At 43.5% G+C, this 15,000-nt stretch overlaps 1 protein-coding gene across 2 annotated transcripts in view; it reads right to left on the bottom strand.

Annotated features, from left to right (window-relative positions):
• inpp5a (inositol polyphosphate-5-phosphatase A) overlaps positions 1-15,000 on the bottom strand; it is a 165,029-nt gene that overhangs the window by 27,504 nt on the left and 122,525 nt on the right. For both annotated transcript variants that reach the window (XM_080481882.1, XM_080481881.1), the window contains exons 10-11: positions 3,700-3,798; positions 1,349-1,423 (exon numbers count right to left, since the gene is read on the bottom strand). In XM_080481882.1, the coding sequence (XP_080338008.1) occupies positions 1,349-1,423; positions 3,700-3,798 (174 nt within the window). The remainder of the gene's footprint in view (positions 1-1,348; positions 1,424-3,699; positions 3,799-15,000) is intronic.

Genomic DNA, 15,000 nt, shown 5'->3' with positions numbered 1-15,000 from the left:
GAAAGATTGTCTTAAAACTAATAGAACAACAACTTAAAACAAAACCCCAACTTGCTGTATTCCAATTAAGGTGAAACTATTCTAACTTCAACAAATTCATCTGAATTCGTGAAGGAGTGAAATCCAACATGCAGCTGTCACAAACATATCGCCCATAATATTCAGAAACACATTGAGGACATCACTTTACACTCCATCACAGGGTACATTAATGCTCCGCGGACGGCTTATCGGACTTCATGTTGGATGAAATTATGACTACATGATGTGGAAGAAATCGATATAATGATGTGACATAAAACATGTAAAACGCATTTGTGTTGGAGAAGCACTTTCACAGACTGTGTGTGCAAAAAAAAGATGTTTTAATGGAAATTTAAGTATAAAACAATAAAAAAAAAGGGGGGACACTAGTGATAGTTTTTTCAGTCTCTTATTTTTCTCGGAAGTCCATTTTTATTTGCACATTTCTTTTTGTTTATTTCATTGAAATATTTTCTTTTATTGTCATTTCAGTTGGATATATATTGAATTAAAAGGACCTTATGCACATTTACCAATCATTTAATTTTATTATTTATATTATTACATTTTTAGTTAATTTTTCATATTTTGTATGATTGTTATATAACTCACTATAAATATTCATTACATTTTAGACTATTATTTACTCAAATAATTATATTTAAGTTGAGTAAAACAATGCAATTATATTAAGTTTAAAATATGATGTGTATTTATTACTATATTCAAAAATATCAAATGCAACAATGCACTATATTATACTCAAATTATCAGATTTAAGCAATTTCTAAATCCAACCAAAATATAAAATTCAAATTACGGTATATTTTACAGTTCAAATCCAGTGTATGACCATCGATCATAAGAAATAATAAGTTGTGCGTGCATGTGTGTTTTTTTGACCTGCTCAATGTAATCTGCAGCCTTGAGAAAGTGAGTGTGTAGTTCTTGTTTCTCTGCTGCGGACACTTAATGCTCTCCTCATTCACACTTATTCTTATTTAAAAGTTGTTCCAGGGGCCTCAGGAGTGTAAACAAAGAGGGTTTTTGTCAGGTCAAAGAGAAGTCAGCTCTTCAACCAACCATAGCTGTGTGCTTGCGAGATATGGAGGCTGTTTGTTTGTGCATTAAAGAGTCATCGCTCTCCCCTGCTTTGTTCATTTTACAGATAATCAAGCCGGTAAGCTGCTGTTGTTCTACAGTGGAAGAAAAGAGTCTGTGAAGCTGATGAAAGAAATTAAATTTGTGATGAATGGCTACAAGATGACGGAGATGAGAGAGTGGATGAATATAGAAAAGGTTGGGACGTGAAGCGGTGACTTACCGAGGTCCCATTGTCTTCCCGGAAAATGTCCTGGTTGACATAATTAAAAAGCTTCTTTTCAACTTGAAGAATAAGCTATTTCAGTGGAGAGAGAGAGGGAGAAAGAGAGAGAAATGGCACTCTGATTAATAGCAATACTAATGCGAACTGCACTTAGTAATTAGAGAGCTAATGAACAGCAGTGAGCTGCTCTGGCAGGCAGCACTATTATTTCGACATGTGTCTCACTGAGAAGCTTTAAATTCAGCCTTAACTCATACCAACACTAATACTTCAGGCTCAGGTATGTGACAAACACACAGCCTGCACATAATCAGTATTTGAATGTTTGGTGAAAACTTTCAGCATTAAATATTGATCCATTCATTTGAACTGGCAGAGTTTGCAGTGATGTCAGTGACTTTCAAACTATCGTGAAAAACCAGTAGATACATAGCGATCGAACCCTCGTGACCATGGAGGATCATTATTAACTGGGTTTACATTCATTCTATACCATCTTTGAGCAAAACTGAATTTTTTGTGTGTGAAAAACTATGTATCTTGTGTTTATTTCAGCCGTGGAATGATATCATCACGCTGACTTAAAGGCCATTGTTGACTGTTAAATCTCTAGGCTGATTTCTCACCAGCTGTATTCCTTTTGGAGTGAAAGCAGAACTAAAGTCTGCGCTGTTCCGTTTTAGTGTAACCGCAAAAACCTTTGTCGCATTTGGGGTTCCGTTTACATGACAACGTTGCTCGGAACCACTTTAACTGTCACTTTTTCAAACCGACTCCAAAGGTGGAACTTTTCTTTCGCCTCGGTCCCACTGCGCAGTTCGTGCCGGAGCGGGGAGGGACGGTAAGGCAAAGCGCAACCAGACCCAACTCTATTGCGCCGTCCCACCGCAGAGAGTACAGTTAGAATGTAGGTGGGGTTGAATGAGGCAGGTATGCAACGTCATTATGACCTGGAGCGTCTGCATCTCGTCGGAAGACCGGGGTGCTGTGTAACGCGCCGGTATTTCAATAAACCCAAAGCAGCGTATGGAAACAAAAACGGGAGGGTTCATACGGGCAATGCGCTATTTAAACATTGCAGCCTTGTCGAGAGTGACGATCGTCACTACCAATCAGCAGACGGCTGCGTTGTAGTTCCTCCTTATGGGACCCATTCCATTGTGCAAGGTACCCCAATGGAATAGTTCTTCCAGTCATGCTACAATAACAAACATGGCGGCCTCCCAGGTGGAATGACTCCCAGTCCGTATTAAAGTTGATGTTGGTAGTTTTATAGCTGAGATTGACCTCTTATAAGCATCCAATTACTTATCTGCCCATACGAGTGTCAGGTCTCAGTTGTGCTAATGTTTTAATGTTTATAGTGTATTGTTCTCTGTACACATGTGTGGTTTCATTACAAAAACAACCAATAGCGCCACCTTGTGGCCTACATTGTTTTCAGTGCTTTCACTTGACAACGCACCATTTTTCATTTTAGAAAAGTTTTGTGTTTACACGTCAACATTTTGAAAACGATGTCCATTTAAACAGTAACAGCCAGAAATGCTGAAAACGATACAGTTTCCATGCCGGGCCACAAGTGGGTGCTGTTTTTTTTCTTTTTCTTACATGAAATCACACTAACATGCGAGAACAACACGCTAAGTTCTGTACTGGGAGTCATGATATTATGGAAGCAAACATTATTGTTATGAATTATTTACCATGACTGAAAGAGCATTGTCAAAAAGTTGCGCTTTCCCGTGTTTCCATGTAGAAAGAGACGGTGCATTTTCAAAAAGTTCCACTTCGGGAGCCGTTTTCAAAAACGTGTGTTTTCGGTGACTCTGAGCAATGTTGTTGTGTAAACAGACCCCTGAACAAAAAGTTTTTCGTTTTCACTTGAAAACGCTGCCAGGTAAAATAATAAGTGTTACAAGGCTGCCGCAGTCCAACGAGTCAGATGAGTTTATGAATGCACCTTTATTCACAACGTACAAGAATCGTGATGCATATACATTGTTTAGCAAATGCTTCATATAGAGGGGCTTTGTAGAACAATTACTGTTACCATGGGAACAGATTTTTTTTTTTAAATTCAACTCAAGCCATTAGAGTAGATTTCGTGGGAGTTTCTTTTTTAACTCACCAAAAACATGAAAAATCTAATTTATAAGAGTGAATAAATGGGCAGAAGTCATATCAACTTCTTTCTTTCAGTTGGTGATGACATTTATTAATTTTTTTTTTTTTTTTAAATAATAGGAAGTGTCATAAACTGTCCCTCATCTTAACAGAGCAGATTACTGAGGGCAGGTTTCACTCAGTGATGACGAGTGGGTGTGGAGTCGTGTGGCGCAGCTTACCTTCTGGTCATTGCCGTGCTCGCGGAATATTAGCCTTCTAAGTTCGTCGTTTTCATCTGATTTGAAAACCTGCAGGACGCAAGAGGGGCAGAGTCGACTCTGAGGAAGAGAGAAAAAGTCAAGTGAGTCGAAAATGAACGAGTGAACCTCAGTAAATAAAAGTGTACACAATGAGTAGATGATGACTGCACTTTCTTCAGAGGGTATTTCTTGTGTTTTAACAGTAAACTGACATCCTGTCACATCATTCAACAGCTTGTAGAAGACGACTGCAGGTTATCAGTCATTAAAAAAAAAAAATAATAAATATTGAAATACACTTTGTTTTTGATGATATTTAGACAAACAGCACGGGATCGACTGAATTTCCCAGTTTACAGCATTAAATAACAGAAAAGAGACAAACAAAACCTCAACCAAGAAAGGAATGACATGAATCCCAGAATGAAAAGATTAATTTCTTTACAACTTTACAAGTGGTAAAGCTCCCAGTTTGACAATCTTCCCCCATTTCCCTTTAAAACATGAGTTTCAGTGCAGAGAAAACTCTATTCATGACTTCAGTTTCTTACAACATCAGTATGTGAAGTAGATATTTTGTTGAGAATAAAATAATTAAATGCCACCTTGGACTTCTTTTTTTTTTTTTTACTGTTACCCAGATGTTTCCATACAAAACCTTCCAGTGGACTATAGGTTCCACTCTTCTGCCGCATTTGAATGGTTTTTTAAAAAGCCAGCCCACAAACTACCACCTCACTGTCCCGTCTCTTTATCTGGCTCTATGTACTGACCCCCATGGACTGTGTGCATGGTTAAATTCCTCTTTGTGGACTCTCTTAACAATTAGTTAAACATTCGGCCATCTGTGTTTGAAGACAGTTGAATGAGGAAATCCCTCAGCCAGTGGTTCCCATAGCACACAGCGGAGGCTCAGAGGCCTGATTGAAATTCAAAGCACAGATTAGATAATCGGGTCAAGCCAATATTGCCGGCAGAAAAGGGCCCTTTAGACTGAAATGTCACAAATCAGCCGCTGCTCCGGCCGCCGAGAAATGGCACATCGGATTAGAACAAACATGCTGCTCTGAGAGAAAGTGGAACAACTCTCTCCTGCTCTCCCCAACCTCCTTCCACCGCCTCATCCCCGTTCCTTCACCCCCCCCCCCAAAAGCAACTTTCTAAAGCCCTAACAAATCGCTCCATCTTTCACTCATTTAGGCCATCCGAATGCAGGGTCAATATGGTCCCCTGGCAGCCAAATGCTAATGCGCTTAAGTGCGCTTAAGCAGCTTTGTGCAATGAATAGGCCAAAGAAGGAGCTAGTGAGAAGGGCAAGAGATACTTTCCCTGTCAAAAAGTCATTGTCGCCACAGCCCGCAAAGACAATCGCAGAAAGTCATTTTTCCATCTCTGCGACTGACAAATGTAGAACTCTTTACACAAGCTGTATTATTCCTAATTAACACACACGTACAGGCACAGGTTTTAGGAACACGTATACATTTTTAAACGGACTTCAGTTTTTCCTGGATTCTCAAAGCAACCGCAAGTCCCGCGGTTCTTCCGAGCGGGCGGCCTCGTGTCGATCCAAAAGTCAGCCAAGCAGAAATCCCTGGCTGCTTCACAATTACAGCTGAAGCCAGGAGGCTCACAATGCACGCCGGCACAATCGGCATCAATATGTAGAGGACAGAAATAACCTCCTCCGCATTCATGCACAAACCATGTTGATAGTCTTTGCATCAAAAACGGTACTGTATGAAGATTTCTGATATATCTGGTGAAGGTTGTGCGCACAGAAATGGCTGGAGATGCCGGGGATACAGATAGAAGAAGACGTAGGATACATTAAATTGACACGGAACGACATTGAGCTCATCTGGCGATCTTGTGCCAGTCTGACCCAGTTTGACGCACTTCGCCTTGTCACACAGTGCTGGGGTTTTCTGCGTATTCGGTGTGGAATCATTTCCTGGATGATAATCTCCCACAGATCTTTATTACCCAAAGGATGGAACACAGACACCGGGTCAACAAACACTTGCTGGTCCTCCAGGTTTTGGGGGTTTAGCGTCAGGCCAACGACATACCTTCACAAAACCTTCTACAAAAACATCCACAGGTGAAAATGACTAGAACATATTGTATTTTACATTGTGCCAACTCAGAAACGGGAAAACACAACTGAAGTTGCATTTGGGCAGCAGATAGCTGGTGTGGTGCAGAAAGTCTGTCAGCTGTCTCTGGCAGGACATTTGCATCCCGCTGGTAGCAGACATGTGGAGGATTGATCCATTCAGACGCTCACGGCCCGAGCAAGGAAGCTGATTGCACACGATTGATTGCAGCTCTTCAGTGAAAAACATCCCACTCCTTTAAACACCAAGAGAGTGGTTTAGCTGCTTCTTTTTTTAGCATCTGCTACCCTTTCAAGTTATGGGTTTACTTAATAGAATAACATATACTCCTGTTGTATCGTATCAATTGATGTCCTACTGTGTCATATTGCATCATTGCATATCATATTATTGTGTTTAGTATAATTTCATAAACTATTATTTCATATTCTATCATTCTGTACCAACTTCAGCTTGTATAAATGTGTCATTTATCATTTAGTATCCCATCAGTAATATTATGTATCTCATGAAATCACATTGTATTGTCAAATTTCATATGTATGTAATCGTATCATAATGTACTTCATGTACCGTCATCTGGAATCCCATTTCATGGTAATGTATTGTATCAGAGTATCATTTTCTATCATCTAGTATAACTTTGTGGGTATAAAACAAGCCCAAGTGGAATATGAACAATATCTCTTAACAAATTAATCAAACTTGTCAAGAAGCATTAAATGAAATTAAGCAATTTAAACAGACATCCAGTACATTTTTTTTCAATACATCACAGCATCCATAAAGAATAAAGTTTCTGATGACACTCCTAATATAATATACTACTGTAGTCTGATTCCAGAAAGATTGAGACGGTGTGTGACATTTCACCACAGTCACATTAAATGCCAATGAATTTTGGTTTCGATTCATAAAATATCGATCAAAAGTTGAAGTTTATCACCAAACCAAGTTTTAAAAACTCTTTTTAAATTGATTATGCAGCAAAGCTTTATTTGTGACAGCCTGTGTGTAGTAAACAGTCAGACGGAGATAATTAGAAGCTCATGCCCCCATTTAAGACTCTTAACAGTGTTTTTCCAGCTGCCAGCAGAGCACAGGTAGTCCACACATCTCCCTTCAAAGCCGCTGCGCCCCAAACATATTACACGTACGCACAGCCTCGCTGACCGACCCAAATGTCATTACCGTAATTCATGCGGATACGATTGGCTCCTCATTTGACAATTAGCCCGCGCGAGGGAGAGGGAAAACAGCTGATGGGAAAATATTAACAGGGAAAGCAGGGATGCTTTCACTATCATGGCCACTTTAACTTAGCATTACATCTCGGCATTAGGGGTCACAGGTCAGCGCTGAGTGTTTGCGGAGGACCAGGAAGCCCCGGGCGGCGGGGGAGGGGAGGGGAGGGGAGGGGAGGATTGCCGAGGAAGGCTCATGGCTTTGTCCATCAATGGAGGATAATCTCATGACTGTCGGAGGAGGAAGCGGCTGTTTAAAGGAGCTCTCTATTCCAGCTGCTCTCCTTAGAAGAGAGGTTAAAGCAATCTGTCCTACTTCAAAGACCAGAAGACACACACAAACGCACATACAAGCCTTCTGTTTGTGGCCCCGCCAACAGATGGAGGCGATCCACTGTGCCCCACTTAAAACACTGACACCCAACTCCGGGGCAGTGCTGACAATGCGCGTTGCACCGAAGGGTGTTTTACAAGTCAACACTTATGGAAGTGAAATGCTGACGGGAAACACAAGACGACGTTTCATTAAAGTCACATTGTAAAAGCTTTCGAGACCACAACGAAGTCACTAAACACTCAGCATTCCACATTTTCGGAGCTTAAACTGTTTACATGACGTTTCAAGTGAAAATGCATATTTTGTAACGTTTCGTTTGAGAAATGTTTTGTGTTTACACAGCAATGTTTGGTAACGGTGTCTGTTTACGAGGAGAAGCTGAAAACAATGTAGTTATCACGCCAGGGGATTCATATCATTGTCCATCTACTCGCACATATGCAGAAGAACTATTTAGTAAAAACGTCATGTCCTCATTTCCACGGAGACGTTTTAAAAACAAAATTCCATTATCAGTGGCTCTGAACACCCGTTGTTGTGTAAACAGACACCCTTTGAGGTTACAAGCCTCAATGTGTGTGCAATGGAGATATGACATAGGATCGTCTTAAACTCTGTCTTATTGGTGCATAAAAATAACCAGGAATCATAACTTGGATTCTCTGAAACGTGTATCTTGGGTTTGAACTTCCTTAGGGAGCGAAAGGTCGAACTACTGAATGTGAGCTGTGATTAAGCCAAGGCGTAAAGAGTTCCCCGATGCCTTCAAGAGAAAGACGTCTGTAGTTTGGCGAGGGATTTAAAAAGATCCTTAAATGATTTGAAGATAGAGGAAAATTATCTGCAAGTGATGAAGATCTGAAATGACTGCCAATTTGTCAGGACCGCCTCAGTCCTCATTCATGAGAGAATCAAAATAAAATAGGAAATTGAATGACCTCCTGAAACTGTTATGTGAAAAAGGCAGTAATCGGTGGAAAAACCTTCAGATGTCCTGCAACTCAACGACTTTCACTAGAAATAAGAGAAGTCAGAAACTTAATCACGCTCATGTGAGAGACTGTTGGACAATTATGGAACACATCGACAATGAGATAAAGTATAGTGTCGAAGAGGAGAATACTAGTAAACGATGAGGCCCAGTCCTCAGTCCATGCACTGGAGTGGACAGGTCAGTGAACCCTGAGGTACTCCACAACTCCCCATATGTGTGATTGGTCATGTAAGGCAATGTAGGTGTGCTCAATGAGGCGCCTGTTCTCAGCGGGTTCTGCATCGTGCAGCATAGAGAGTCAAACATGCATTTTAAAGGATGTGCATGGCTTTGCACCTGACTGTAATAACGTGTTTTACTCAGTCTTGGAACAAAGCAATCCATTTTGTGTTTCTAGTCAGGGACGATGAAGTCCTACTATCAGTTCCTAAAAGTGGCATAACAAGTAATCAGCTCATTTAAAAACTCACTGTGTTTTATATAACCCTTCCCCAATGATTCAAACTGCTCACTAATCTGTCATTTCACCAATATAATCACCCATTGAGCGCATTTACTACTCAGCGATTAAACCTCAATTAGGCAGACAGAGTATGAGAGAGTGAGCAGAGAGCGAGAGAGAGAGAGAGAGGGGGGTGGGGGGGGGGCAGTGGATGAGTGGACAATGAGCTAACTATTCATTCTTCATTACCAGAGGCAGAGGACAGGGTCTCCCCTCTGTGTCAGCAGGGGCCGTGGCATTGTCAGAACGCGCCATTATTTTCTTGCTGCCATGCAAAGTGCCGCCTGCCAGCGGAGTTGAGGTGTGCCAGCAAGCCAGCGCATGAAAGAGGACCGGGGGGCTGCGAAACCGGGGGAGCTGGCAGGTTCCGCGGCGGATCGCTTAGCGCCCCGATCACTTTCATTCCCGCTCGCTCACTCGCCGTTCATCACGCCCAGCCCCGCACGCATGATTGCGACATTTGCCCGAGCAAAAGGGGGCATCGAAAGGAGGCAACAACAAATTCGGCCCTCTTGCTTCGTTGCCAGCGATTACACGGGGAAGCCAGTAAATCAGCTGTGACCCCCGCTGCCCCATCTGACTGGACACCAGCCAGAGTTATCCACTCGCCTTCTCTGCTGTGGCCGGCTAATTTAATGCCTCCAAACACAGACGATTCATCACCGGGGATTTGGCATGGCAGTATTTTCGCAAGCAAAGTTCAAAATCTACGCACGGCCCGGTGTTATGCTGGGGAACCCCGGTAAGCCTGGCCCCCCTGGAACCGCAGGCGACGGCGCACCCGAATCTCACCCCTTCCCACAAAGGGCCGTCCCCGTCGCATTGATGTGTAGGGTCGCCCGGCCAGTGGACGCCATCGTAGGAGGTCTCCTGATCGGCCACGCCCTCACACGAAGAGGTAGCGAGGGCGTGTGAGGTGGCGATAATGTGCCCTATTTACCCGCTGTATTATAACATCTGGGAAACTTCTCTAAAAACAATGAGGGCTGCCATTCTGGCTTTACCTTCACAAACGGTCCCCAAAAAAAAGCATTTGTCCCCTTGGAATGGATAATGGACAGGCCACAAATCATTCCAGACAACAGGACGCTGGGGTGGGAGAGAGAGAAACTCAATGTATGTGTACGTTTTGTTTGAGTGTGTGTGTGTGTGTGTGTGTGTGTGTGTGTGTGTGTGTGTGTGTGTGTGTGTGTGTGTGTGTGTGTGTGTGTGTTCCCCCCTGGTATTTAACTTCTCTGCTGGCCCATTCTGCAGGGCCCCGCAGGACAAATTGCCCTGCATGGTTGTCTTTGAGAGGCAGTGCAGCGCGCAGAGAAAGGGACAGGCCTGAAACACAGGGAACAGGCCTATAAAAATTCATCACTTTGACCCCCGTGACCTCCCACTCCTGGGGGGTTTACACACACACACACACACACACATACACAATCACACACACAGGGATGCACGAGCACGCACTCTCCCACCCACCCGAGCTCACTTTCACTTACCAGGAAATTATCTCCCAAGTTTTTTAGGGGAATTTTCTAACTGTGCGAAGCACTTGAGGTGAGTTAAAAGTCGGAGAAACTGTTCTAAGCCTCCTGATCTTTCCGTTCCTTCCTCCCGAGCGTGCACTCTGGTAGCCGACACACACAATGGCCTGGAAAAAAAAAAAGGCTTTCTGCACAGGAAAAGGCCACCAGATGCTTCATTGTGGTCGATTCTCTGTGTAAAGTAGCGGCAGTAAAAGGAGGGTGGGCTCTCCTGAGGCATATCAGTCCCAGAGAGGAGGAGGAGGACATTGTCTCAAGGCAGGGCTCTTTGACACATTACTGCCACCTGTACAAAGAGAAACCTAATGAGAGATTTAATCTGACAAACCTCCCCTCACCACTCCTAACTCAGCACTTTAAAACCAAGCACGGCAGATGTCTGCAAGACTGTTTAACGCACCGGCTTCTCTTAACCTCTCAATAAGGCCCGGTGCATGCTGAAATTGTTCCAATAGCCACTTATTTAAATGTTTGCCGCAGTTGGGGGTTAGAGCTTTTGTGATCCGGGAGGAGTGAGCCGGCGGCGCAGCGGTCATTCATGTTTTCTTTTTCAAGGCTGCGGATCTTAAAGAGAGCATTTATCCCTTTAACGAGAAAACAAACTCACATCCAAGCGTGAAGCAATTATTGTAACACGTTTAAATATAGCCCGCAGCACTGCTATCGACAGGGTATAAACACTTACTAAGCACCCGGAGACACAGCGCCTTCATTTAATTTACCTATTCCACTGCACCTCAGGCCCAGGAATCAATTGAGGGAAACAGAGAGCGAGGTAATCTGTCGCCACCGGGGTCAATTACGAAATATTGAAGACCCAATCAGTGGTCAGTTGATTAGTGTCGGTCCAATAGGAATGCAGCGTGGAGTTCATTACTCGGGGATTCGATACAATCAGGTTCAAACAATTAATGAAAGTCTAATTCCGTAGCCTTTGAAAAGAGGGCCGGAGCTTCGTGAGCATCACAATTAAGAGCGACAGGCTCTTAATTGGGGAAAATGGTGGGAAAATGTCAATGTAGATATTTTGATTGACGCCGTGATTGACTCACTCTGTGAAGCTGCTTCATCAGAAAGTGGAGGATTGTAATCGTCTTCAGCCCTGATTACACGACAAAGTTTTCAAGTGAAAATGGAAAAACCTCCATTGGATTTTGGGGATGCGTTTATACGGTGCTCGGAGACACTGAAAATGCACATTTTTGAAAATGGTTACCAAAGTGGAACTTTTTGAAAACAGTATGACTCTTGTCTCCGTGGAAGTGGGGGGAAAAGGCAACGATTTTAATGTTTTTCTCAGACGGATATTGACGGATAACATTATTGATTCCAAATGAAATTCATGTGTCAGCCATTTGTAAAAATATTTTCCGAAAAGAGAAGATAACGCTGCAAAAACATGTTTGTTTTGGTTGTGTGAGTAATAATGTACAGTATATTTAAAAGACCGAAACGATCCCGTTCACGTTACATTGAAAGTCACTTGTCTTGACTTTTGTCATCCAGTCATTAAACCTACTGATGATGGTTGATTTACTTTACTCAATACAGTCTTAAATTGATACAATCACTTCTCTTGTTTTTATCAGTTTTTTAGGGTACTTTTAGGGTTATATGGTGGGATTAAAGTGTCACTGAGAATTCTGGAAATTGTCTGAAAGCAATTATTTTGGTTCCTGTCATGAAAACAAAACAACAATTACACAACAGTACGACCTAAATTATCAGACAAACACCTCCATGGTTGGAAGGGGAACAGCCAGAAGAAAATAAAATCTTACATTTAGCTGGCCCCTACTTGAGAATATTGAAAATAAAATAAAGAAATATATTGGTATTGGCAACAGAAAATCTGGTACTGTGATGAATCAAATGCTTAACTGAATATAAATACACAGTTAGCAAACACCATACATTTTGCATCAAGTGCTGCTGACTTTGTGGTTTTTAATCAAAACACCCAGACTCAGCACTTTTTAAGAGTTCAGTATCAGGAGGTTTTATTTAGTTTTGTGCACATGTATAAATGTTGTGAGCTGTAAAAAAACGTCTTTAGTCCTCAGGAGAAGAGGGACAATCACTGGGGTGATGCAGAAAGGTCCACATATCGCGCCTGCCCAACTGTTGCTCGCTTCATCTCCTAACATTAGTGGAGCCTGGAGCATGTCATGTTTGGGACTATTTCAAAGGGAGGAGGATGTTTTTCTTCTCCGTGTTGATGCAGTTTGATGCTTTTCCAGGCAGGTGAACGACCGGCTCGCTCTGAGGCACAAAACCCTCCTCGCACACAAAGAACATTGATTCATTTGGAGCACCACCCTTTAATTTGTTTGCACCATTTCATCTAAATGATGTGCTTGTCCTCCAGAGAGAGAGAGAGAGAGAGAGAGAGAGAGAGAGAGAGAGAGAGAGAGAGAAGTGTAATTCAGCCGAGGAGAGGGGGGGAAAGGGAAGGTGCCAAGGAGGAGGGGTCTTGACACCCCACTGCAGGGCGCTAGGCAACCATCTAGTGGGTGGGCTTTGTGAGACATTTTACCAATTTTTCATGCCCATCCCTCTTGATGTGACCCCACTCAGGGTCCTTTATGCCCCTGACAGCTCCGCGCAGGAAAACATGCTGCCGCTCTGATAGCATGAAATCGGGAACAAAGACCCCCGGGGAGAAGGGAAGGGGGCCGCCGGGGCGCGCCGTGCTCCGGACCCGCCTGGCTCAGGACACAAACAGATGTTAGGCCAGCCCCAGCTCTCACTCAGCCCCCTGAAAGAGGGGAGGCCCTGTCGGGAGAGAAATGGGCCTGAAATGCATTGTTTCGGGCCTCCCCTAAGACAAAAAGCAGAGCCACTCCTTCTGAAAGGGCCCCGGCAATATGGCGGTGGCAGATAAATCACGGCGGGGAGGTTGAGAGAAAGGCCCATGAATTCTCAATGCGGCGCTTAATGGGCCCTCTTAAATATGATGGGGATATTTGTGTGAATGGAGCCCAGTGGCTTTTAATGTCGGCTGGGCAGAGCCAGAGCTGTTTAAAAGCCGGCGGTGCCAACAGTGGGTTTTTACAGCCGCGTGACAATGAGCCTTTCTGTAGAAGCGTCACTCTGTCAAGATCCACACTGAGAAACCTGAGGGCTCAACTCTTCTGAATAATCCCGATTCCTTGCTGGCTTATGCAACAACAGCGCTCCATCATCACTCCAGTTTTGAAGTTTACTGTGCAAAGACCACGTGTTGCACCGTCGCCTTCGACCGACTTGTTGAGTTTGCCATGAATTCAGCCATGTGAGGCCTATAAAGCCCGCCTTTTTGCATATGCATGAGGCTGAGCCAGAACGATTAAAATGCCGGAAGCGGCGGCGGCGGCGGTCACAGGGAGCGCATGTTTCTGCGCAACCCCCAGAAACGACATGTGTTCTCTGGACAAGCACTCCATCCTTCACAGAGAGGAGAAAACACAATTATTGTGCTCTGTGGTAACAAGGGCGAAGGACTGCATTAGTCGGCCCCCCCCCCCCACCCCAAAAAAAAAATAGACTGACATCATACAAGTTGGACACTATGTACCAGGCACAAAGGCGTCCCTATCCTTCACAGTTTATGCCACATTTCATCTGGACTAAATAATAGCATCACTGTTTGCTGCTGCCGTTCCTCCTCTGTGATTTCAAAGCCGGCGGCCATTCAGACTAAAAGAGGCCACGACAGGGATTTGCAAAGAGTTCTCAAGTTAGAAACACTGTTTGTGCATTCGCTGGGAGGTGGGAAAAGATCCCACTTCTGCTGTAAAATGGGAGATTCCTAATGGAGATTTTGACGAGGTCTGATGCACAGGAACAAAGTTCATCTTAATTTTTTCTCAAACCCTCAAATATGATGCTTCTCTTTGCTGCCTGGGGGTAAACGACCTGCTACTTTTAGCTGTGTGTTTAAATGTTGAAAGCAGAAGGCTGTACAGCAACTGTGCATATTAATAGTGTGAATATTGCTCATTTGTTACTGTCATGTGAATTAAAGTCAAATAGGAAAACTGGAGCTTCCTAACTAGTAACTAGTGACTCAGTTCCCATCTGCAAGAATGTACGTACGAAAAGAAAAATCTGATTGGAAGAAGAGAGATTACTCTGATGGATTCAAGAATGGGAGAGAAGAGGAAATGTTCTACTTCTCAATGTTTGAATCTAATCAAATTCTGAACGTACCACTTTCCCTGTGGGGAGATACTAAAAGTCTAGTAGAGCAGGTTTAAAGTAATATCCATTAAAATCTGTCAAATGCTTTGGAGATGTGCACATCTTATTATCATATGCAAGATGATCTAGAGGTTCATGGCTCAAAAACAAAGGACAACCCAGCAAAATCTTTTTTTTTTCCCACCCTCCTCTGTTTGCCATAAAGAGAGACATCTCAGCAGCAGCTGGAGGAGACAGTGAGGGGGTCACTCGGGCTACGTCCCCGACCGGGGCCAACCCCGAGGGGTTGGGGGGGGCGTGGGCCGAGCTCCCTCCCAGACCCTGCCGGTGCCAGGCTCTGCGCTCATCCTTGGCCCACCGTTGGCA

Source organism: Lipophrys pholis, assembly GCF_963383615.2.
Source record: "Lipophrys pholis genome assembly, chromosome: 15".
In the NCBI taxonomy this organism is placed as follows: domain Eukaryota; kingdom Metazoa; phylum Chordata; class Actinopteri; order Blenniiformes; family Blenniidae; genus Lipophrys; species Lipophrys pholis.
This window is presented reverse-complemented; position numbering and strand designations above follow the sequence as displayed.